Source organism: Procambarus clarkii, chromosome 5 (genome assembly GCF_040958095.1).
Source record: "Procambarus clarkii isolate CNS0578487 chromosome 5, FALCON_Pclarkii_2.0, whole genome shotgun sequence".
NCBI classification, from domain to species: domain Eukaryota; kingdom Metazoa; phylum Arthropoda; class Malacostraca; order Decapoda; family Cambaridae; genus Procambarus; species Procambarus clarkii.
Window position 1 is genome coordinate 51,332,063 of NC_091154.1, and position 26,141 is coordinate 51,358,203.

Here is a 26,141-nt window from a genome sequence, read left to right on the forward strand (position 1 = left end):
GTCCATGACGGTCTGGTGCTTGTCACAGTCCATGAGAGTCTGGAGCTTGTCACAGTCCGGGACGGTCTGGTGCGTGACACAGTCTGGGACGGTCTGGTGTTTGACACAGTCCATGACTGTCTGGTGCTTCACAGAGTCCGGGACGGTCTGTGGCTTGTCACAGTTCATGACAGTCCGGTGATTGTCACAATCCATGGCAGACTGGTGCGTGACACAATCCGGGACGGTCTGGTGCGTGACACAATCCGGGACGGTCTGGTGCTTGACACAGTTCGGGACGGTCTGGTGCTTGACACAGTCCATGACGGTCTGGTGCTTGTCACAGTCCATGAGAGTCTGGAGCTTGTCACAGTCCTGGACGGTCTGGTGCTTGACACAGTCCGGGACGGTCTGGTGCTTGGCACAGTCCGGGACGGTCTGGTGCTTGAAACAGTCCATGATGGTCTGGTGCTTGTCACAGTCCATGACGGTCTAGTGCTTGCCACAGTCCGGGACGGTCTGGTGCTTGATACAGTCCGGTACGGTCTGGTGCTTGACAAAGTCCATGACAGTCTGGTGCTTGACACAGTCCATGACGGTCTGGTGATCGACACAGTCCATGACGGTCTGGTGCTCGACACAGTCCATGAGAGTCTGGAGCTTGTCTGTGTCCTGGACGGTCTGGAGCTTGACACAGTTCATCACAGCCTGGTGCTTGACACAGTCCATGACAGTCTGGTGCTTGACACAGTCCATGACGGTCTGGTGCTTTTCACAGTCCATGACGGTCTGGTGCTTGTCACAGTCCATGAGAGTCTGGAGCTTGTCACAGTCCGGGACGGTCTGGTGCGTGACACAGTCTGGGACGGTCTGGTGTTTGACACAGTCCATGACTGTCTGGTGCTTGACAGAGTCCGGGACGGTCTGGGGCTTGTCACAGTTCATGACAGTCCGGTGATTGTCACAATCCATGGCAGACTGGTGCGTGACACAATCCGGGACGGTCTGGTGCGTGACACAATCCGGGACGGTCTGGTGCTTGACACAGTTCGGGACGGTCTGGTGCTTGACACAGTCCATGACGGTCTGGTGCTTGTCACAGTCCATGAGAGTCTGGAGCTTGTCACAGTCCTGGACGGTCTGGTGCTTGACACAGTCCGGGACGGTCTGGTGCTTGACACAGTCCTGGACGGTCTGGTGCGTGACACAGTCCGGGACGGTCTAGTGCTTGACACAGTACGGGACGGTCTGGTGGTTGACACAGTCCGGTACAGTCTGGTGTTTGAAACAGTCAGGACGGTCTGGTGCCTGTCACAGTCCATGACGGTCTGGTGCTTGACACAGTCCAGCACGGTCTGGTGCTTGACAGTCCTTGACAGTCTGGTTCTTGACACAGTCCATGACGGTCTGGTGCTCGACACAGTCCATGACGGTCTGGTGCTTGTCACAGTCCATGAGAGTCTGGAGCTTGTTACAGTCCTGGACGGTCTGGTGCTTGACACAGTCCATCAAAGCCTGGTGCTTTTCACAGTCCATGACGATCTGATGCTTCTCTCAGTCCATGACGGTCTGGTGCTTGTCACTGTCCATGAGGGTCTGGAGCTTGTCACAGTCCGGGACGGTCTAGTGCTTGAAACAGTCCGCGACGGTCTGGTGCTTGACACAGTCCGAGACAGTGTGGTGCTTGACACAGTCTGGTACGGTCTGGTGCTTGAAACAGTCCGGGACGGTCTAGTGCCTGACACAGTCCATGACGGTCTTGTGCTTAATACAGTCCGGGACATTCTGGTGCTTGACACATTCCGGGACGGTCTGGTGCTTGACACAGTCAATGACAGTCTGGTCCTTGTCAAAGTACATGACGGTCTGGTGCGTGACACAGTCCGGGACGGTCTAGTGCTTGACACAGTCCGGGACGGTCTGGAGCTATTCACAGTCCATGCCGGTCTGGTGCTTGTCACAGTCCATGACGGTATGGTTATTACCACTGCCCATGACGGCCTTGAGCTTGTCACAGTCCGGGACGGTCTTGTGCTTGACACAGTCCGGACGGTCTGGTGCTTGACACAGTCCATGACGGTCTGGTGCTTGACACAGTCCGAGACGGTCTATCATTTGTCACTATCTTTGACGGTCTAGTGCTTGTCACAGTCCGGGCCGGTTTGGTGCTTGAAACAGTCCGGGATTGTCTGGTGCTTGTCAGTATATATAACGGTCTGGTGCTTGACACAGTCCACGACGGTCTGGAGCTTGACACAGTCCATGACGGTCTGGTGGTTGACACAGTCCATGATGGTCTGGTGCTTAACACAGTTCATGACGGTCTGGTGCTTGACACAGTCCAGGACGGTATGGTGCTTGACAGGGATGGTGTGGTGCTTGACACAGTCCATGACGGTCTGGTGCTTGACACAGTCCAAGACGGTCTGGTGCTTGACACAGTCCGGGACGATCTGGTGCTTGACACAGTCCGGGACGGTCTGGTGCTTGACACAGTCCATGAGGGCCTGGTGCTTGACACAGTCCATGACGGTCTGGTGCTTGACACAGTCCAGGACGGTCTGGTGCTTGTCACAGTCCGGGACGGTCTGGTGCGTGACATAGTCCGGAACGGTCAAGCGCTTGACACAGTCCATGACGGTCCAGTGCTTGACAAAGTCCGGGACGGTCTGATGCTTGTCACAGTTCATGACAGTCCGGTGTTTGTCACAGTCCATGACGGTCTGGTTGTTGGCACAGTCCAGGATGGTCTGGTGCTTGACACAGTCAGGGACGGTCTGGTGCTAGACACAGTCCGGGACGGTATGGTGCTTTACACAGTCCATGACGGTCTGGTGCTTGACACAGTCTGGGTCGGTCTGGTGTTTGACACAGTCCGGGATGGTATGGTGCTTGACACAGTCCATGACGGTCTGGTGCTTAACACAGTCCAAGACGGTCTGGTGCTTGACACAGTCCAGGACGATCTGGTGCTTGACACAGTCCGGGACGGTCTGGTGCTTGACACAGTCCATGAGGGCCTGGTGCTTGACACAGTCCATGACGGTCTGGTGCTTGACACAGTCCTGGACGGTCTGGTGCTTGTCACAGTCCGGGACGGTCTGGTGCGTGACATAGTCCGGGACGGTCAAGCGCTTGACACAGTCCATGACGGTCTAGTGCTTGACAAAGTCCGGGATGGTCTGGTGCTTATCACAGTTCATGACAGTCCGGTGCTTGTCACAGTCCATGACGGTCTGGTGCTTGACACAGTCCGAGACGGTCTGGTGCTTGACACAGTCCGGGACGGTCTGGTGCTTGTCACAGTCCGGGACGGTCTGGTGCGTGACACAGTCCGGGATGGTCTGGTTCTTTTCACAGTCCATGTCGGTCTGGTGCTTGTCACAGTCCATGACGGTCTGGTGCTTGACACAGTCCATGACGGTCTGGTGCTTGACACAGTCCATGACGGTCTGGTGCTTGTCACAGTCCGGGACGGTCTGATGCTTGACATAGTCCGGGACGGTCTGGTGCTTGACACAGTCCGGGACGGTCTGGTGCTTGAAACAGTCCGGGACGGTCTGTTGCTTGACACAGTCCATGACGTCTCGTGCTAGACACAGTCCAGGACGGTCTGGTGCTTGACACAGTCCAGAACGGCCTGATGCTTGACACAGTCCGGGACGATATGGTGCTTGACACAGTCCATGACGGACTGGTGCTTGACACAGTCTGGGACGGTCTGGTGCTTGACACAGTCCGGGACGGTATGGTGCTTGACACAGTCCAAGACGGTCTGGTGCTTGACACAGTCCGGGACGATTTCTTGCTTGACACAGTTCGGGACGGTCTGGTGCTTGACACAGTCCATGACGGTCTGGTGAGTGAAATAGTCCGGGACGTTCTAGTGCTTGACACAGTCCATGACGGTCTGGTGCTTGACAAAGTCCGGGACGGTCCGGTGCGTGACACAGTCCGGGACGGGCTGAAGCTTTTCCCAGTCCTTGACGGTCTGGTGCTTCTCACAGTCCATGACGTTTCGTGCTTGACACAGTCCAGGACGGTCTGGTGCTTGACACCATCCGGGACGGCCTGATGCTTGACACAGTCTGGGACGATATGGTGCTTGACACAGTCCATGACGGACTGGTCCTTGACACAGTCTGGGACGGTCTGGTGCTTGACACAGTCCGGGACGATCTGGTGCTTGAAACAGTCCATGACGGTCTGGTGCTTGACACAGTCCATGACGGTCTGGTGCTTGACACAGTCCATGACGGTCTGGTGCTTGACAAAGTCCGGGACTGTCTGGTGCGTGACACAGTCCGGGACGGGCTGAAGCTTTTCACAGTCCATGACGATCTGGTGCTTGACAGAGTCCGGGACGGTCTGGTGCTTGTCACAGTTCTTGACAGTCCGGTGCTTGTCACAGTCCATGAGGGTCTGGTGCTTGACACATTCCGAGACAGTCTGGTGGTTGACACAGTCCATGACGGTCTGGTGCTTGACACAGTCCATGAGGGGTCTAGTGCTTGACACAATACATGATGGTCTGGTGCTTGACACAGTCCATGAGGGCCTGGTGCTTGACACAGTCTGGGACGGTCTGGTGTTTGACACTGTCCGGGATGGTATGGTGCTTGACACAGTCCATGACAGTCTGGTGCTTGACACAGTCCAAGACGGTCTGGTGCTTGACACAGTCCGGGACGATCTGGTGCTTGACACAGTCCGGGACGGTCTGGTGCTTGACACAGTCCATGACGGTCTGGTGCTTGACTAAGTCCGGGATGGTCCGGTGCGTGACACAGTCCGGGACGGGCTGGTGCTTTTCACAGTCCATGACGGTCTGGTGCTTCTCACAGTCCATGACGGTCTGGTGCTTGTCACAGTTCATGACGGTCTGGAGCTTGTCACAGTCCTGATCGGTCGGGTGCTTGACACAGTCCGGGACCGTCTGGTGCGTGACACAGTCCGGGACGGTCTAGTGCTTGACACAGTCCGGGACGGTTTGGTGCTTGAAACACTCCGGGACGGTCTGGTGCTTGACACAGTCCGAGACGGTCTGGTGCTTGACACAGTTCGGTACGGTCCGGTGCTTGAAACAGTCCGGGTCGGTCTGGTGCCTGACACAGTCCATGACGGTCTGGTACTTGACACAGTCCGGGACGGTCTGGTGCTTGACACAGTCCGGGACAGTCTGGTGCTTGGCACAGTCCGGGACGGTCTGGTGCTTGACACAGTCCAGGACGGTCTGGTGCTTGACACAGTCCGGGATGGTATGGTGCTTTACACAGTCCGGGACGGTCTGGTGCTTGACACAGTCCATGACGGTCTGGTGCTTTTCACAGTCCATGACGGTCTGGTGCTTCTCACAGTCCATGACGGTCTGGAGCTTGTCACAGTCCTGATCGGTCGGGTGCTTGACACAGTCCGGGACGGTCTGGTGCTTGAAACACTCCGGGACGGTCTGGTGCTTGACACAGTCCGAGACGGTCTGGTGATTGACACAGTTCGGTACGGTCCGGTGCTTGAAACAGTCCGGGTCGGTCTAGTGCCTGACACAGTCCATGACGGTCTGGTGCTTGACACAGTCCGGGACGGTCTGGTGCTTGACACAGTCCGGGTTGGTCTGGTGCTTGGCACAGTCCGGGACGGTCTGGTGCTTGACACAGTCCAGGACGGTCTGGTGCTTGACACAGTCCGGGATGGTATGGTGCTTTACACAGTCCGGGACGGTCTGGTGCTTGACACAGTCCATGACGGTCTGGTGCTTGACACAGTCCGGGATGGTATGGTGCTTTACACAGTCCGGGACGGTCTGGTGCTTGACACAGTCCATGACGGTCTGGTGCTTGACAAAGTCCGGGATGGTCCGGTGCGTGACACAGTCCGGGACGGGCTGGTGCTTTTCACAGTCCATGACGGTCTGGTGCTTGTCACAGTTCATGAGAGTCTGGAGCCTGTCACAGTCCTGATCGGTCGGGTGCTTGACACAGTCCGGGACGGTCTGGTGCGTGACACAGTCCGGGACGGTCTAGTGCTTGACACAGTCCGGGACTGTCTGGTGCTTGACACAGTCCGGGACGGTCTGGTGCTTGAAACACTCCGGGACGGTCTGGTGCTTGACACAGTCCGAGACGGTCTGGTGCTTGACACATTTCGGTACGGTCCGGTGCTTGAAACAGTCCGGGTCGGTCTGGTGCCTGACACAGTCCATGACGGTCTGGTGCTTGACACAGTCCGGGACGGTCTGGTGCTTGACACAGTCCGGGTTGGTCTGGTGCTTGGCACAGTCCGGGACGGTCTGGTGCTTGACACAGTCCAGGACGGTCTGGTGCTTGACACAGTCCGGGATGGTATGGTGCTTTACACAGTCCGGGACGGTCTGGTGCTTGGCACAGTTCATGACGATCTGAAGCCTGACACAGTCCATGACAGTCTGGTGCTTGACACAATCCATGACGGTCTGGTGCTTGTTACAGTCCGGGAAGGTCGGGTGATTGACACAGTCCATGAAGTCTCGTGCTTGACACAGTCCAGGACGGTCTGGTGCTTGATACAGTCCGGGACGGTCTTGTGCTTGACACAGTCCGGACGGTCTTGTGCTTGACACAGTCCATGACGGTCTGGTGCTTGACACAGTCCGAGAGGGTCAAGTATTTGTCACAGTCCTTGACGGTCTAGTGCTTGTCACAGTCCATGACGGTCTGGAGCTTGACACAGTCCATGACGGTCTGGTGGTTGACACAGTACATGACGGTGTGGTGCTTGACACAGTCCATGACGGTCTAGTGCTTGACACAATCCATGATGGTCTGGTGCTTGACACAGTCCATGAGGGCCTGGTGCTTGACACAGTCCTGGACGGTCTGATGCTTGACACAGTCCATGACGGTGTGGTGCTTGACACAGTCCATGACGGTCTAGTGCTTGACACAATCCATGATGGTCTGGTGCTTGACACAGTCCATGAGGGCCTGGTGCTTGACACAGTCCTGGACGGTCTGATGCTTGACACAGTCCAGGACGGTCTGGTGCTTGTCACAGTCCGGGACGGTCTGGTGCTTGTCATAGTCCAGGACGGTCTGGTGCTTGTCACAGTCCGGGACGGTCTGGTGCTTGTAACAGTCCGGGACGGTCTGGTGCTTGACACAGTCCATGACGTCTCAAGCTTGACACAGTCCAGGACGGTCTGGTGCTTGACACAGTCCGGGACGGTCTTGTGCTTGACACAGTCCATGACGGTCTGGTGCTTGACACAGTCTGGGACGGTCTGGTGCTTGACACAGTCCGGAACGGTATGGTGCTTGACACAGTCCTGGACGGTCTGGTGCTTGACACAGTCCGGGACGGTCTGGTGCTTGACACAGTCCGGGACGGTATTGTGCTTGACACAGTCCAAGACGGTTTGGTGTATGACACAGTCCGAAACGGTCTGATGCTTGACACAGTCCGGGACGGTCCGGTGCGTGAAACAGTCCATGACGGTCTGGTGCTTGTCACAGTCCATGACGGTATGGTGCTTGTCACAGTCCATGACGGTGTGGTGCTTGACTCAGTCCATGACGGTCTGGTGATTGTCACAGTCCGGGACGGTCTAGTGCTTGACACAGTCCATGACGGTCTGGTGCTTGACACAGTCCATGACGGTCTGGTGATTGTCACAGTCCGGGACGGTCTGATGCTTGTGACAGTCCATGACGATCTGGAGCCTGACACAGTCTGGGACGGTCTGGTGCTTGACACAGTCCGGGACGGTCTTGTGCTTGACACAGTCCGGGACGGTCTGGTGCTTGACACAGTCCGGGACGGTCTTGTGCTTGACACAGTCCGGGACGGTCTGGTGCTTGACACAGTCCGGGACGGTCTGGAGCTTGACACAGTCCGGGAAGGTCTGGTGCTTTTCAAAGTACATGACGGTCTGGTGCGTGACACAGTCCGGGACGGTCTGGTGCTTGTCGCAGTCAATGACGGTCTGGTGCTTGACACAGTCCGGGATGGTCTGGTGCTTGACACAGTCAATGACGGTCTGGTGCTTGTCAAAATACGTGACGGTCTGGTGCGTGACACAGTCCGGGACGGTCTGGTGCTTGTCACAGTCAATGACGGTCTGGTGCTTGTCAAAGTACATGACGGTCTGGTGCGTGATACAGTCCGGGACGGTCTGGTGCTTGACACAGTCCGGGACGGTCTGGAGCTTTTCACAGTCCATGACGGTCTGGTGCTTGTCACAGTCCATGACGGTCTGGAGCTTATCACAGTCCGGGACGGTCTTGTGCTTGACACAGTCCGGACGGTCTGGTGCTTGAGACAGTCCATGACAGTCTGGTGCTTGACACAGTCCGAGACGGTCTAGTATTTGTCACAGTCCTTGACGGTCTAGTGCTTGTCACAGTCCGTTCCGGTTTGGTGCTTGAAACAGTCCGGGATTGTCAGTGTACACGACGGTCTGGTGCTTGACACAGTCCATGACAGTCTGGTGCTTGACACAGCCCATGACGGTTTGGAGCTTGACACAGTCCATGACGGTCTGGTGCTTGACACAGTCCATGACGGTCTAGTGCTTGACACAATCCATAATGGTCTGGTGCTTGACACAGTCTATGAGGGCCTGGTGCTTGACACAGTCGCTAAGGGACTGGTGCTTGACTCAGTCCAGGACGGTCTGGTGCTTGTCACAGTCCGGGACGGTCTGGTGCTTGTAACAGTCCGGGACGGTCTGGTGCTTGACACAGTCCATGACGTCTCGTGCTTGACACAGTCCAGGACGGTCTGGTGCTTGACACAGTCCAGGACGGTCTGGTGCTTGACACAGTCCGGGACGGTATGGTGCTTGACAGTCTATGACGGTCTGGTGCTTGACACAGTCTAGGACGGTCTGGTGCTTGACACGGTACGGGACGGTATGGTGCTTGACACAGTCCATTACGGTCTGGTGCTTGACACAGTCCGGGACGATCTAGTGCTTGACACAGTCCGGGGCGGTCTAGTGCTTGTCACAGTCCATGAGGGCCTGGTGCTTGACACAGTTGAGGACGGTCTGGTGCTTGACACGGTACGGGACGGTATGGTGCTTGACACAGTCCATGACGGTCTGGTGCTTGACACAGTCCGGGACGATCTAGTGCTTGACACAGTCCGGGGCGGTCTAGTGCTTGTCACAGTCCATGATGGTCTGGTGCTTGACACAGTCCATGAGGGCCTGGTGCTTGACACAGTCCATGAGGGTCTGGTGCTTGACACAGTCCAGGACGGTCTTGTGCTTGTCAAAGTCCGGGACGGTCTGGTGCGTGACATAGTCCGGGACGGTCTGGTGCGTGACATAGTCCGGGACGGTTTAGTGCTTGACACAGTCCATGATTGTCTGGTGCTTGACAGAGTCCGGGACGGTTTCGTGCTTGTCACAGTTCATGACAGTCCGGTGATTGTCACAATCCATGACGGTCTGGTGCGTGACACAATCCATCACAGTCTGGTGCTTTTCACAGTCCATGACGGTCTGGTGCTTGACACAGTCCATCACAGTCTGGTGCTTTTCACAGTCTATGAGGGTCTGGTGCTTCTCACAGTCCATGACGGTCTGTTGCTTGTTACAGTCCATGAGAGTCTGGAGCTTGTCACAGTCCTGGACGGTCTGGTGCTTGACACAGACCTGGACGGTCTGGTGCGTGACACAGTCCGAGACGGTCTTCTGCATGACACAGTCCGGAACGGTCTGGTGTTTGACACAGTCCGGGACGGTCTGGTGTTTGACACAGACCGGGTCTGTCTGGTGCTTGGCACAGTCCGGGACGGTCTGGTGCTTGAAACAGTCCATGATGGTCTGGTGCTTGTCACAGTCCATGACAGTCTAGTGCTTGACACAGTCCGAGACGGTCTGGTGCTTGACACAGTTCGGTACGGTCCGGTGCTTGAAACAGTCCGGGTCGGTCTGGTGCCTGACACAGTCCATGACGGTCTGGTGCTTGACACAGTCCGGGACGGTCTGGTGCTTGACACAGTCCGGGTTGGTCTGGTGCTTGGCACAGTCCGGGACGGTCTGGTGCTTGACACAGTCCAGGACGGTCTGGTGCTTGACACAGTCTGGGATGGTATGGTGCTTTACACAGTCCGGGACGGTCTGGTGCTTGACACAGTCCATGACGGTCTGGTGCTTGACACAGTCCGGGATGGTATGGTGCTTTACACAGTCCGGGACGGTCTGGTGCTTGACACAGTCCATGACGGTCTGGTGCTTGACAAAGTCCGGGATGGTCCGGTGCGTGACACAGTCCGGGACGGGCTGGTGCTTTTCACAGTCCATGACGGTCTGGTGTTTGTCACAGTTCATGAGAGTCTGGAGCCTGTCACAGTCCTGATCGGTCGGGTGCTTGACACAGTCCGGGACGGTCTGGTGCGTGACACAGTCCGGGACGGTCTAGTGCTTGACACAGTCCGGGACTGTCTGGTGCTTGACACAGTCCGGGACGGTCTGGTGCTTGAAACACTCCGGGACGGTCTGGTGCTTGACACAGTCCGAGACGGTCTGGTGCTTGACACATTTCGGTACGGTCCGGTGCTTGAAACAGTCCGGGTCGGTCTGGTGCCTGACACAGTCCATGACGGTCTGGTGCTTGACACAGTCCGGGACGGTCTGGTGCTTGACACAGTCCGGGTTGGTCTGGTGCTTGGCACAGTCCGGGACGGTCTGGTGCTTGACACAGTCCAGGACGGTCTGGTGCTTGACACAGTCCGGGATGGTATGGTGCTTTACACAGTCCGGGACGGTCTGGTGCTTGGCACAGTTCATGACGATCTGAAGCCTGACACAGTCCATGACAGTCTGGTGCTTGACACAATCCATGACGGTCTGGTGCTTGTTACAGTCCGGGAAGGTCGGGTGATTGACACAGTCCATGAAGTCTCGTGCTTGACACAGTCCAGGACGGTCTGGTGCTTGATACAGTCCGGGACGGTCTTGTGCTTGACACAGTCCGGACGGTCTTGTGCTTGACACAGTCCATGACGGTCTGGTGCTTGACACAGTCCGAGAGGGTCAAGTATTTGTCACAGTCCTTGACGGTCTAGTGCTTGTCACAGTCCATGACGGTCTGGAGCTTGACACAGTCCATGACGGTCTGGTGGTTGACACAGTCCATGACGGTGTGGTGCTTGACACAGTCCATGACGGTCTAGTGCTTGACACAATCCATGATGGTCTGGTGCTTGACACAGTCCATGAGGGCCTGGTGCTTGACACAGTCCTGGACGGTCTGATGCTTGACACAGTCCATGACGGTGTGGTGCTTGACACAGTCCATGACGGTCTAGTGCTTGACACAATCCATGATGGTCTGGTGCTTGACACAGTCCATGAGGGCCTGGTGCTTGACACAGTCCTGGACGGTCTGATGCTTGACACAGTCCAGGACGGTCTGGTGCTTGTCACAGTCCGGGACGGTCTGGTGCTTGTCACAGTCCAGGACGGTCTGGTGCTTGTCACAGTCCGGGACGGTCTGGTGCTTGTAACAGTCCGGGACGGTCTGGTGCTTGACACAGTCCATGACGTCTCAATCTTGACACAGTCCAGGACGGTCTGGTGCTTGACACAGTCCGGGACGGTCTTGTGCTTGACACAGTCCATGACGGTCTGGTGCTTGACACAGTCTGGGACGGTCTGGTGCTTGACACAGTCCGGAACGGTATGGTGCTTGACACAGTCCGAGACGGTGTGGTGCTTGATACAGTCCGGAACGGTATGGTGCTTGACACAGTCCTGGACGGTCTGGTGCTTGACACAGTCCGGGACGGTCTGGTGCTTGACACAGTCCGGGACGGTATTGTGCTTGACACAGTCCAAGACGGTTTGGTGTATGACACAGTCCGGAACGGTCTGATGCTTGACACAGTCCGGGACGGTCCGGTGCGTGAAACAGTCCATGACGGTCTGGTGCTTGTCACAGTCCATGACGGTATGGTGCTTGTCACAGTCCATGACGGTGTGGTGCTTGACTCAGTCCATGACGGTCTGGTGATTGTCACAGTCCGGGACGGTCTAGTGCTTGACACAGTCCATGACGGTCTGGTGCTTGACACAGTCCATGACGGTCTGGTGATTGTCACAGTCCGGGACGGTCTGATGCTTGTGACAGTCCATGACGATCTGGAGCCTGACACAGTCTGGGACGGTCTGGTGCTTGACACAGTCCGGGACGGCCTTGTGCTTGACACAGTCCGGGACGGTCTGGTGCTTGACACAGTCCGGGACGGTCTTGTGCTTGACACAGTCCGGGACGGTCTGGTGCTTGACACAGTCCGGGACGGTCTGGAGCTTGACACAGTCCGGGAAGGTCTGGTGCTTTTCAAAGTACATGACGGTCTGGTGCGTGACACAGTCCGGGACGGTCTGGTGCTTGTCGCAGTCAATGACGGTCTGGTGCTTGACACAGTCCGGGATGGTCTGGTGCTTGACACAGTCAATGACGGTCTGGTGCTTGTCAAAATACGTGACGGTCTGGTGCGTGACACAGTCCGGGACGGTCTGGTGCTTGTCACAGTCAATGACGGTCTGGTGCTTGTCAAAGTACATGACGGTCTGGTGCGTGATACAGTCCGGGACGGTCTGGTGCTTGACACAGTCCGGGACGGTCTGGAGCTTTTCACAGTCCATGACGGTCTGGTGCTTGTCACAGTCCATGACGGTCTGGAGCTTATCACAGTCCGGGACGGTCTTGTGCTTGACACAGTCCGGACGGTCTGGTGCTTGAGACAGTCCATGACAGTCTGGTGCTTGACACAGTCCGAGACGGTCTAGTATTTGTCACAGTCCTTGACGGTCTAGTGCTTGTCACAGTCCGTTCCGGTTTGGTGCTTGAAACAGTCCGGGATTGTCAGTGTACACGACGGTCTGGTGCTTGACACAGTCCATGACAGTCTGGTGCTTGACACAGCCCATGACGGTTTGGAGCTTGACACAGTCCATGACGGTCTGGTGCTTGACACAGTCCATGACGGTCTAGTGCTTGACACAATCCATAATGGTCTGGTGCTTGACACAGTCTATGAGGGCCTGGTGCTTGACACAGTCGTTAAGGGACTGGTGCTTGACTCAGTCCAGGACGGTCTGGTGCTTGTCACAGTCCGGGACGGTCTGGTGCTTGTAACAGTCCGGGACGGTTTGGTGCTTGACACAGTCCATGACGTCTCGTGCTTGACACAGTCCAGGACGGTCTGGTGCTTGACACAGTCCGGGACGGTATGGTGCTTGACAGTCTATGACGGTCTGGTGCTTGACACAGTCTAGGACGGTCTGGTGCTTGACACGGTACGGGACGGTATGGTGCTTGACACAGTCCATGACGGTCTGGTGCTTGACACAGTCCGGGACGATCTAGTGCTTGACACAGTCCGGGGCGGTCTAGTGCTTGTCACAGTCCATGAGGGCCTGGTGCTTGACACAGTTGAGGACGGTCTGGTGCTTGACACGGTACGGGACGGTATGGTGCTTGACACAGTCCATGACGGTCTGGTGCTTGACACAGTCCGGGACGATCTAGTGCTTGACACAGTCCGGGGCGGTCTAGTGCTTGTCACAGTCCATGATGGTCTGGTGCTTGACACAGTCCATGAGGGCCTGGTGCTTGACACAGTCCATGTGGGTCTGGTGCTTGACACAGTCCAGGACGGTCTTGTGCTTGTCAAAGTCCGGGACGGTCTGGTGCGTGACATAGTCCGGGACGGTCTGGTGCGTGACATAGTCCGGGACGGTTTAGTGCTTGACACAGTCCATGATTGTCTGGTGCTTGACAGAGTCCGGGACGGTTTCGTGCTTGTCACAGTTCATGACAGTCCGGTGATTGTCACAATCCATGACGGTCTGGTGCGTGACACAATCCATCACAGTCTGGTGCTTTTCACAGTCCATGACGGTCTGGTGCTTGACACAGTCCATCACAGTCTGGTGCTTTTCACAGTCTATGACGGTCTGGTGCTTCTCACAGTCCATGACGGTCTGTTGCTTGTTACAGTCCATGAGAGTCTGGAGCTTGTCACAGTCCTGGACGGTCTGGTGCTTGACACAGTCCTGGACGGTCTGGTGCGTGACACAGTCCGAGACGGTCTTGTGCATGACACAGTCCGGAACTGTCTGGTGTTTGACACAGTCCGGGACGGTCTGGTGTTTGACACAGACCGGGTCTGTCTGGTGCTTGGCACAGTCCGGGACGGTCTGGTGCTTGAAACAGTCCATGATGGTCTGGTGCTTGTCACAGTCCATGACAGTCTAGTGCTTGACACAGTCCGGGACAGTCTGGTGCTTGACACAGTCCGGTACGGTCTGGTGCTTGACACAGTCCATGACAGTCTGGTGCTTGACACAGTCCATGACGGTCTGGTGCTCGACACAGTCCATGACGGTCTGGTGCTTGTAACAGTCCATGAGAGTCTGGAGCTTGTCAGGGTCCTGGACGGTCTGGTGCTTGACACAGTCAATCACAGTCTGGTGCTTTTCACAGTCCATGACGGTCTGGTGCTTTTCACAGTCCATGACGGTCTGGTGCTTGTCACAGTCCATGAGAGTCTGGAGCTTGTCACAGTCCTGGACGGTCTGGTGCTTGACACAGTCCGGGACGGTCTGGTGCGTGACACAGTCCGGGACGATCTGTTGCTTGAAACAGTCCGGGACGGACTGGTGCTTGACACAGTCCGAGACAGTCTGGTGCTTGACACAGTCTGGTATGGTGTGGTGCTTGAAACAGTCCGGGACGGTCTGGTGCCTGACACTGTCCGGGTCGGTCTGGTGCTTGGCACAGTCCGGGACGGTCTGGTGCTTGACACAGTCTATGATAGTCTGGTGCTTGTCACAGTCCATGACGGTCTAGTGCTTGACACATTCCAGGACGGTCTGGTGCTTGACACAGTCCATGACGGTCTGGTGCTTGACACAGTCCATGACGGTCTGGTGCTTGTCCCAGTCCATAAGAGTCTGGAGCTTGTCACAGTCCTGGACGGTCTGGTGCTTGACACAGTCCGGCCCGGTCTGGTGCTTGACACAGTCCATGACGGTCTGGTGCTTGTCACAGTCCATGAGAGTCTGGAGCTTGTCACAGTCCTGGACGGTCTGGTGCTTGACACAGTCCGGGACGGTCTGGTGCGTGACACAGTCCGGGACGGTCTAGTGCATGACACAGTCCGGAACGGTCTGGTGCTTGACACAGTCCGGGACGATCTGGTGCTTGAAACAGTCCGGGACGGACTGATGCTTGACACAGTCCGAGACAGTCTGGTGCTTGACACATTCTGATACGGTCTGGTGCTTGAAACAGTCCGGGACGGTCTGGTTCCTGACACAGTCCGGAACGGTCTGGTGCTTGACACAGTCCGGGACGGTCTGGTGCTTGACACAGTCCGCATCGGTCTGGTGCTTGGCACAGTCCGGAACGGTCTGGTGCTTGACACAGTCTATGATGGTCTGGTGCTTGTCACAGTCTACGACGGTCTAGTGCTTGACACAGTCCAGGACGGTCTGGTGCTTGACACAGTCTGGGACGGTCTGGTGCTTGACACAGTCCGGTACGGTCTGGTGCTTGAAACAGTCCATGACAGTCTGGTGCTTGACACAGTCCATGACGGTCTGGTGCTTGACACAGTACATGACGGTCTGGTGCTTGTCACAGTCCGGGACGGTCTGGTGCTTGACACAGTCCATGACGTCTCGTGCTTGACACAGTCCAGGACGGTCTGGTGCTTGACACAGTCCGGGACGGTCTGGTGCTTGACACAGTCCGGGACGGTATGGTGCTTGACACAGTCCATGACGGTCTGGTGCGTGACACAGTCTGGGTCGTTCTGGTGCTTGATGTGGGGAAATTCCAGGCAGCTCATCTCTCTTTTTCAAATTGATTTAATAAAATAAAGTTATGTCTTATTTATTTTCTTAGTAAGTAAGAATTAATTATGTGGAGTGTATATACTGGTAAACTGCCTGAAATCTTCTTACACACTATTGGGAGGGACAATTGGTAACCTAAACCACTTTGTTATGGCTCCTTCTTAAACTACCAATTGTTTACCTTTAAATCTATTATTTCAGTTATTTCAATATACAGTGTACCACATATGGTGGTCTAAACTACTAATATAATAATTAATTATGACTACTACTACTAAAAGCATAAATGGCTTAGCTATGCCAGTAGAATGGGCCTGGTAAGGCGTGTAGGTGAAGCCTCAAGATGGGTGTGGCCCTGCCTCTTTGTGCCACGTAATGGCGGCTGGTGGGAAGGACAAGGCTTGGCAAACAAGTAGTTAATTATGTGTATGAACCAACTGTCTGCACAGATTCTTGATGCTCCTCTCACAATTTACCTGTATGGGATGCAAGGAATTAATCAAAGTTCCCTAAACATATCAATTACAGGTATGACATGAACTGTGAGGGTTGTAATGGGGTACACGTACGGTGTTTTGGGGAAATCTTCCACGACTTAACCATCTACTATTTATATTAAACAGTGCACTGGAATAATATACAATACTTGGTAGACGGATACAGTCGTTGTTGTGATGTTGTTAGGCTGTGTTGTTGGTGTTGACACGTAAATGGGGTGTCTTGCTGTTACACCAGTTTTAAAACAGCGTGGTAGGCTGGTCCCCTGTTTGTTGTTGTTGTGTATATAGACGCCTTCCTCTCTCGGGCAACGCCCTTAACGCTGGTTCCTCACTCAAAGTAATTTTACATTAACAAGGGAACCTAGCTACAATACTGTGTAAATTATTATATTCATTCTTATTGATTGCTTTTTTATCAACTCTAGAGACTAAACTAGTCTATTAACAATGTTTCATAATGTAAATATACGATGACTTTGATGACGTCATGGAGTCGATGACGTCACGGAGTCTCCAATTTTCCATCCTGAAGGGAGTACAGACTAGGGGAGACTGTGTTATTTGTGTGTGTGTGGTTGTGTGTGTGTCGGTTTCCCGACACTTGACACAGTCCGGGACTGTCTGGAGCTTTTCACAGTCCATGGCGGCCTGGTGCTTGTCACAGTCCATGACGGTATTGTGCTTGACACAGTCCATGACAGTGTGGTGCTTGACACAGTCCGGGATGGTCTGGTGCATGACACATTCAATGACGGTCTGGTGCTTGTCAAAGTACATGACGGTCTGGTGCATGACACAGTCCGGGACGGTCTGGTGCGTGACACAGTCCGGGACGGTCTGGTGCTTGTCACAGTCAATGACAGTCTGGTGCTTGTCAAAGTACATGACGGTCTGGTGCGTGACACAGTCCGGGACGGTCTGGTGCTTGACTCAGTCCATGACGGTCTGGAGCTTTTCACAGTCCATGACGGTCTGGTGCTTGTCACAGTCCATGACGGTATGGTGCTTAACACAGTCCAAGACGGTCTTGAGCTTGTCACAGTCCGAGACGGTCTTGTGCTTGATACAGCCCATGACGGTCTGGTGCTTGACGCAGTCCATGACGGTCTGGTGCTTGACACAGTCCGAGACGGTCTAGTATTTGTCACAGTCCTTGACGGTCTAGTGCTTGTCACAGTCCGCGTCGGTCTGGTGCTTGGCACAGTTAGGGACGGTCTGGTGCTTGGCACAGTCCGGGATTATCTGGTGCTTGACAGTGTACATGACGGTCTGGTGCTTGTCAAAGTCCGGGACGGTCTGGTGCTTGACCCAGTCCAGGACGGTCTGGTGCTTGTCAAAGTCCGGGACGGTCTGGTGCTTGACACAGTCCGGTACGGTCTGGTGCTTGAAACAGTCCATGACAGTCTGGTGCTTGACACAGTCCATGACGGTCTGGTGCTTGACACAGTACATGACGGTCTGGTGCTTGTCACAATCCGGGACGGTCTGGTGCTTGACACAGTCCATGACGTCTCGTGCTTGACACAGTCCAGGACGGTCTGGTGCTTGACACAGTCCGGGACGGTCTGGTGCTTGACACAGTCCGGGACGGTATGGTGCTTGACACAGTCTATGACGGTCTGCTGCGTGACAGAGTCTGGGTCGTTCTGGTGCTTGACACAGTCCGGGACGATCTGGTGCTTGACACAATCCATGACGGTCTGGAGCTTTTCACAGTCCATGACGGTCTGGCGCTTGTCACAGTCCATGACGGTGTGGTGCTTGACACATTCCATGACGGTCTGGTGAGTGACAGTCCGGGTCGGTCTGGTGCTTGACACAGTCCGGGATGGTATGGTGCTTGACACAGTCCGGGACGATCTGGTGCTTGACACAGTCCATGACGGTCTGGAGCTTTTCACAGTCCATGACGGCCTGGTGCTTGTCACAGTCCATGACGGTGTGGTGCTTGACACAGTCCGGGGCGGTCTGGTGCGTGACACAGTCCGAGACGATCTGGTGCTTGACACAGTCTATGACGGCCTGGTGCTTGTCACAGTCCATGACGGCCTGGTGCTTGTCACAGTCCATGACGGTCTGGTGCTTGAGACAGTCCATGACTGTCTGGTGATTGTCACAGTCCGGGACGGTCTGATGCTTGTGACAGTCCATGACGATCTGGAGCCTGACACAGTCCGGGACGGTCTGGTGCTTGACACAGTCCGGGATGGTCTGGTGCTTGACACATTCAATGACGGTCTGGTGCTTGTCAAAGTACATGAAGGTCTGGTGCGTGACACTATCCGGGACGGTCTGGTGCTTGTGACAGTCAATGACAGTCTGGTGCTTGTCAAAGTACATGACGGTCTGGTGCGTGACACAGTCCGTGACGGTCTGGTGCTTGACTCAGTCCATGACGGTCTGGAGCTTTTCACAGTCCATGACGGTCTGGTGCTTGTCACAGTCCATGACGGTCTGGTGCTTGTCACAGTCCATGACGGTCTGGTGCTTGTCACAGTCCATGACGGTCTTGAGCTTGTCACAGGCCGAGACGGTCTTGTGCTTAACACAGTCCATGACGGTCTGGTGCTTGACGCAGTCCATGACGGTCTGGTGCTTGACACAGTCCGAGACGGTCTATCATTTGTCACAGTCCTTGACGGTCTAGTGCTTGTCACAGTCCGGAACAGTCTGGTGCTGGACACAGTCAATGACAGTGTGGTGCTTGACACAGTCCATGACGGTCTGGTGCTTCTCACAGTCCGGGACGGTCTGATGCTTGTCACAGTCCGAGACGGTCTGGTGCTTGACACAGTCCTGGACGGTCTGGTGCTTGAAACAGTCTTGGACGGTCTGGTGCTTGACACAGTCCATGACGTCTCGTGCTTGACACAGTCCAGGACGGTCTGGTGCTTGACACAGTCCGGGACGGTATGGTGCTTGACACAGTCTGGGACGGTCTGGTGCTTGACACAGTCTGGGACGGTCTGGTGTTTGACACAGTCCGGGACGGTATGGTGCTTGACACAGTCCATGACGGTCTGGTGCTTGAGACAGTCCAAGACGGTCTGGTGCTTGACACAGTCCGAGACGATCTGGTGTTTGACACAGTCCGGGACGGTCTGGTGCTTGACACAGTCCATGAGGGCCTGGTGCTTGACACAGTCCTTGACGGTCTGGTGCTTTTCACAGTCCATGACGGTCTGGTGCTTGACACAGTCCATGACAGTCCGGTGCTTGTCACAGTCCATAACGGTCTGGTGCGTGACACAGTCCATGACGGTCTGGAGCTTGTCAGAGTTCATGGTAGTCTGGTGCTTGACACAGTCCGGGACGGTCTGGTGCTTGACACAGTCCGGGACGGTCTGGTGCTTGACACAGTCCGGGACGGTCTGTTGCTTGACACAGTTAGGGACGGTCTGGTCCTTGTCACAGTTCATGACAGTCCGGTGCTTGTCACAGTCCATAACGGTCTGGTGCGTGACACAGTCCGGGACGGTCTGTTGCTTGACACAGTTAGGGACGGTCTGGTCCTTGTCACAGTCCGGGACGGTCTGGTGCTTGACACAGTCTGGTGCTGGACACAGTCAATGACAGTGTGGTGCTTGACACAGTCCATGACGGTCTGGTGCTTGTCACAGTCCGGGACGGTCTGATGCTTGTCACAGTCCGAGACGGTCTGGTGCTTGACACAGTCCTGGACGGTCTGGTGCTTGAAAAAGTCTGGGACGGTCTGGTGCTTGACACAGTCCATGACGTCTCGTGCTTGACACAGTCTATGACGGTCTTGTGCTTGACACAGTCCGGGACGGTTTGGTGCTTGACACAGTCCGGGACGGTATGGTGCTTGACACAGTCCATGACGGTATGGTGCTTGACACAGTCTGGGACGGGCTGGTATTTGACACTGTCCGGGACGGTATGGTGCTTGACACAGTCCATGCCGGTCTGGTGCTTGACACAGTCCAAGACGGTCTGGTGCTTGACACAGTCCGAGACGATCTGGTGTTTGACACAGTCCGGGACGGCCTGGTGCTTGACACAGTCCATGAGGGCCTGGTGCTTGACACAGTCCATGACGGTCTGGTGCTTGACACAGTCCATTGCGGTCTGGTGCTTGTCAAAGTCCGGGACGGTCTGGTGCAAGACAAATTCCGGGACGGTCAAACGCTTGACACAGTCCATGACGGTCTGGTGCTTGACACAGTCCATGACGGTCTGGTGCTTGACACAGTCCATAACGGTCTGGTGCTTGTCACAGTCCGGGACTGTCTGGTGCTTGACACAGTCCGGGACGGTCTGGTGATTGACACAGTCCATGACGTCTCGTGCTTGACACAGTCCTGGACGATCTGGTGCTTGACACAGTCCGGGACGGTCTGGTGCTTGACACATTCCGGGACGGTCTGGTGCTTGATACAGTCCGGGACGGTCTGGTGCTTGACACATTCCGGGACGGTCTGCGGCTTGACACAGTCCATGACGGTCTGGTGTATGACACAGTCCGGAACGGTCTGGTGCTTGACACAGTCCATGACGGGCTGGTGCGTGACACAGTCCGGGGCGGTCTGGTGCGTGACACAGTCCGGGACAGTGTGGTGCTTGACACAGTCCGGAACGATCTGGTGCTTGACACATTCCAATATGGTTTGGTGCTTGACACAGTCCATGACGGTCTGGTGATTGTCACAGTCCATGACGATCTGGAGCCTGACACAGTCCGGGACGGTCTGGTGCTTGACACAGTCCGGGACGGTCTTGTGCTTGACACAGTCCGGGACAGTTTGGTGCTTGACACAGTCCATGACGGTCTGGTGCTTCTCACAGTCCGGGACGGTCTGATGCTTGTCACAGTCCGAGACGGTCTGGTGCTTGACACAGTCCTGGACGGTCTGGTGCTTGAAACAGTCTTGGACGGTCTGGTGCTTGACACAGTCCATGACGTCTCGTGCTTGATACAGTCCAGGACGGTCTGGTGCTTGACACAGTCCGGGACGGTATGGTGCTTGACACAGTCTGGGACGGTCTGGTGCTTGACACAGTCTGGGACGGTCTGGTGTTTGACACAGTCCGGGACGGTATGGTGCTTGACACAGTCCATGACGGTCTGGTGCTTGAGACAGTCCAAGACGGCCTGGTGCTTGACACAGTCCGAGACGATCTGGTGTTTGACACAGTCCGGGACGGTCTGGTGCTTGACACAGTCCATGAGGGCCTGGTGCTTGACACAGTCCTTGACGGTCTGGTGCTTGACACAGTCCAGGACGGTCTGGTGCTTGTCAAACTCCGGGACGGTCTGGTGCGTGACAAAGTCCGGGACGGTCAAGAGCTTGACACAGTCCATGACGGTCTGGTGCGTGAAACGTTCCGGGACGGGCTGGTGCTTTTCACAGTCCATGACGGTCTGGTGCTTGACACAGTCCATGACAGTCCGGTGCTTGTCACAGTCCATAACGGTCTGGTGCGTGACACAGTCCATGACGGTCTGGAGCTTGTCAGAGTTCATGGTAGTCTGGTGCTTGACACAGTCCGGGACGGTCTGGTGCTTGACACAGTCCGGGACGGTCTGGTGCTTGACACAGTCCGGGACGGTCTGTTGCTTGACACAGTTAGGGACGGTCTGGTCCTTGTCACAGTTCATGACAGTCCGGTGCTTGTCACAGTCCATAACGGTCTGGTGCGTGACACAGTCCGGGACGGTCTGTTGCTTGACACAGTTAGGGACGGTCTGGTCCTTGTCACAGTCCGGGACGGTCTGGTGCTTGACACAGTCTGGTGCTGGACACAGTCAATGACAGTGTGGTGCTTGACACAGTCCATGACGGTCTGGTGCTTGTCACAGTCCGGGACGGTCTGATGCTTGTCACAGTCCGAGACGGTCTGGTGCTTGACACAGTCCTGGACGGTCTGGTGCTTGAAAAAGTCTGGGACGGTCTGGTGCTTGACACAGTCCATGACGTCTCGTGCTTGACACAGTCTATGACGGTCTTGTGCTTGACACAGTCCGGGACGGTTTGGTGCTTGACACAGTCCATGACGGTATGGTGCTTGACACAGTCTGGGACGGGCTGGTATTTGACACTGTCCGGGACGGTATGGTGCTTGACACAGTCCATGCCGGTCTGGTGCTTGACACAGTCCAAGACGGTCTGGTGCTTGACACAGTCCGAGACGATCTGGTGTTTGACACAGTCCGGGACGGCCTGGTGCTTGACACAGTCCATGAGGGCCTGGTGCTTGACACAGTCCATGACGGTCTGGTGCTTGACACAGTCCATTGCGGTCTGGTGCTTGTCAAAGTCCGGGAAGGTCTGGTGCAAGACAAATTCCGGGACGGTCAAACGCTTGACACAGTCCATGACGGTCTGGTGCTTGACACAGTCCATGACGGTCTGGTGCTTGACACAGTCCATAACGGTCTGGTGCTTGTCACAGTCCGGGACTGTCTGGTGCTTGACACAGTCCGGGACGGTCTGGTTATTGACACAGTCCATGACGTCTCGTGCTTGACACAGTCCTGGACGATCTGGTGCTTGACACAGTCCGGGACGGTCTGGTGCTTGACACATTCCGGGACGGTCTGGTGCTTGATACAGTCCGGGACGGTCTGGTGCTTGACACATTCCGGGACGGTCTGCGGCTTGACACAGTCCATGACGGTCTGGTGTATGACACAGTCCGGAACGGTCTGGTGCTTGACACAGTCCATGACGGGCTGGTGCGTGACACAGTCCGGGGCGGTCTGGTGCGTGACACAGTCCGGGACAGTGTGGTGCTTGACACAGTCCGGAACGATCTGGTGCTTGACACATTCCAATATGGTTTGGTGCTTGACACAGTCCATGACGGTCTGGTGATTGTCACAGTCCATGACGATTTGGAGCCTGACACAGTCCGGGACGGTCTGGTGCTTGACACAGTCCGGGACGGTCTTGTGCTTGACACAGTCCGGGACAGTTTGGTGCTTGACACAGTCCGGTACGGTCTGGTGCTTGACACAGTCCGGGATGGTCTGGTGCTTGATACAGTCCGAGACGGTCTGGTGCTTGACTCAGTCCGGGATGGTCTGGTGCTTGACACAGTCAATGACGGTCTGGTGCTTGTCAAAGTACATGACGGTCTGGTGCGTGACACAGTCCGGGACGGTCTGGTGCTTGTCGCAGTCAATGACGGTCTGGTGTTTGACACAGTCCGGGATGGTCTGGTGCTTGACACAGTCAATGACGGTCTGGTGCTTGTCAAAGTACATGACGGTCTGGTGCGTGACACAGTCCGGGACGGTCTGGTGCTTGTCACAGTCAATGACGGTCTGGTGCTTGTCAAAGTACATGACGGTCTGGTGCGTGACAAAGTCCGGGACGGTCTGGTGCTTGACACAGACCGGGACGGTCTGGTGCTTGTCGCAGTCAATGACGGTTTGGTGCTTGAAACAGTCCGGGATTATCTGGTGCTTGACACAGTCAATGACGGTCTGGTGCTTGACACAATCCATGATGGTCTGGTGCTTGACACAGTCCATGAGGGCCTGGTGCTTGACACAGTCCATGAGGGTCTGGTGCTTGACACAGTCCAGGACGGTCTTGTGCTTGTCAAAGTCCGGGACGGTCTGGTGCGTGACATAGTCCGGGACGGTCTGGTGCGTGACATAGTCCGGGACGGTTTAGTGCTTGACACAGTCCATGACGGTCTGCTGCTTGACACAGTCCGGGACGATCTGGTGCTTGACACAGTCCGGGACGGTCTGGTGCTTGACACAGTCTATGAGGGCCTGGAGCTGGACACAGTCCATGACGGTCTTGTGCTTAACTCAGTCCAGGACGGTCTGGTGTTTGTCACAGTCCTGAATGGTCTGGTGCTTGTCACAGTCCATGACGGTCTGGTGTTTGACACAGTCCATGACGGTGTGGTGCTTGACACAGTACGGGGCGGTCTGGTGTTTGACACAGTCCATGACGGTGTGGTGCTTGACACAGTACGGGGCGGTCTGGTGCTTGACACAGTCCATGACGGTGTGGTGCTTGACACAGTATGGGGCGGTCTGGTGCGTGACACAGTCCGAGACGGTCTTGTGCATGACACAGTCCGGAACGGTCTGGTGCTTGACACAGTCCGGGACGGTCTGGTGTTTGACACAGACCGGGTCTGTCTGGTGCTTGGCACAGTCCGGGACGGTCTGGTGCTTGAAACAGTCCATGATGGTCTGGTGCTTGTCACAGTCCATGACAGTCTAGTGCTTGACACAGTCCGGGACAGTCTGGTGCTTGACACAGTCCGGTACGGTCTGGTGCTTGACACAGTCCATGACAGTCTGGTGCTTTTCACAGTCCATGACGGTCTGGTGCTTTTCACAGTCCATGACGGTCTGGTGCTTGTCACAGTCTATGAGAGTCTGGAGCTTGTCACAGTCCTGGACGGTCTGGTGCTTGACACAGTCCGGGACGGTCTGGTGCGTGACACAGTCCGGGACGGTCTAGTGCATGACACAGTCAGGAACGGTCTGGTGCTTGACACAGTCCGGGACGATCTGTTGCTTGAAACAGTCCGGGACGGACTGGTGCTTGACACGGTCCGAGACAGTCTGGTGCTTGACACAGTCTGGTATGGTGTGGTGCTTGAAACAGTCCGGGATGGTCTGGTGCCTGACACTGTCCGGGTCGGTCTGGTGCTTGGCACAGTCCGGGACGGTCTGGTGCTTGACACAGTCATTGATAGTCTGGTGCTTGTCACAGTCCATGACGGTCTAGTGCTTGACACATTCCAGGACGGTCTGGTGCTTGACACAGTCCATGACGGTCTGGTGATTGACACAGTCCATGACGGTCTGGTGCTTGTCCCAGTCCATAAGAGTCTGGAGCTTGTCACAGTCCTGGACGGTCTGGTGCTTGACACAGTCCGGCCCGGTCTGGTGCTTGACACAGTCCATGACGGTCTGGTGCTTGTCACAGTCCATGAGAGTCTGGAGCTTGTCACAGTCCTGGACGGTCTGGTGCTTGACACAGTCCGGGACGGTCTGGTGCGTGACACAGTCCGGGACGGTCTAGTGCATGACACAGTCCGGAACGGTCTGGTGCTTGACACAGTCCGGGACGATCTGGTGCTTGAAACAGTCCGGGACGGACTGATGCTAGACACAGTCCGAGACAGTCTGGTGCTTGACACATTCTGATACGGTCTGGTGCTTGAAACAGTCCGGGACGGTCTGGTTCCTGACACAGTCCGGGACGGTCTGGTGCTTGACACAGTCCGGGACGGTCTGGTGCTTGACACAGTCTATGATGGTCTGGTGCTTGTCACAGTCTACGACGGTCTAGTGCTTGACACAGTCCAGGACGGTCTGGTGCTTGACACAGTCTGGGACGGTCTGGTGCTTGACACAGTCCGGTACGGTCTGGTGCTTGAAACAGTCCATGACAGTCTGGTGCTTGACACAGTCCATGACGGTCTGGTGCTTGACACAGTACATGACGGTCTGGTGCTTGTCACAGTCCGGGACGGTCTGGTGCTTGACACAGTCCATGACGTCTCGTGCTTGACACAGTCCAGGACGGTCTGGTGCTTGACACAGTCCGGGACGGTCTGGTGCTTGACACAGTCCGGGACGGTATGGTGCTTGACACAGTCCATGACGGTCTGGTGCGTGACACAGTCTGGGTCGTTCTGGTGCTTGATGTGGGGAAATTCCAGGCAGCTCATCTCTCTTTTTCAAATTGATTTAATAAAATAAAGTTATGTCTTATTTATTTTGTTAGTAAGTAAGAATTAATTAAGTGGAGTGTATATACTGGTAAACTGCCTGAAATCTTCTTACACTCTATTGGGAGGGACAATTGGTA

At 55.6% G+C, this 26,141-nt stretch overlaps 3 protein-coding genes across 7 annotated transcripts in view; all 3 read right to left on the reverse strand.

The window, feature by feature from the left end:
* LOC123749057 (uncharacterized) overlaps nucleotides 1-26,141 on the reverse strand; it is a 195,356-nt gene that overhangs the window by 141,287 nt on the left and 27,928 nt on the right. The gene's annotated exons all lie outside the window — the stretch shown is intronic.
* Nucleotides 3,863-6,475, reverse strand: LOC138352205 (zinc finger protein 271-like). The gene is made up of 5 exons (XM_069304485.1): nucleotides 6,332-6,475; nucleotides 5,684-5,968; nucleotides 5,252-5,455; nucleotides 4,183-4,461; nucleotides 3,863-3,976 (listed from the first exon to the last, which is right to left on the reverse strand). The coding sequence occupies exons 1-5, from the start codon at nucleotides 6,473-6,475 to the stop codon at nucleotides 3,863-3,865; spliced, it is 1,026 nt and encodes a 341-aa protein (XP_069160586.1).
* LOC138352210 (zinc finger protein 271-like) lies at nucleotides 13,709-14,809 on the reverse strand. The gene is made up of 2 exons (XM_069304494.1): nucleotides 14,300-14,809; nucleotides 13,709-14,113 (listed from the first exon to the last, which is right to left on the reverse strand). The coding sequence occupies exons 1-2, from the start codon at nucleotides 14,807-14,809 to the stop codon at nucleotides 13,709-13,711; spliced, it is 915 nt and encodes a 304-aa protein (XP_069160595.1).

Coding starts and splice junctions, on each gene's coding strand:
- LOC138352205 (XM_069304485.1), bottom strand. CDS start 6,475: ATGGACTGTGTCAATCACCCGACCTTCCCGGACTGTAACAAGCACCAG. Junction 5,969..6,331: donor ACCAGACCGTCCCGGACTGT/GTAAAGCACCAT, acceptor GTCACGCACCAG/ACCGTCCCGGACTGTGTCAA. Junction 4,462..5,251: donor ACCAGACCGTCCCGGACTGT/GTAAAGCACCAT, acceptor GACTGTGTCAAG/CACCAGACCGTCATGGACTG.
- LOC138352210 (XM_069304494.1), bottom strand. CDS start 14,809: ATGGACTGTGACAAGCACCAGACTATCATAGACTGTGTCAAGCACCAG. Junction 14,114..14,299: donor ACTGTGTCAAGCACCAGACT/GTCATGGACTGT, acceptor GTCAAACACCAG/ACCGTCCCGGACTGTGTCAA.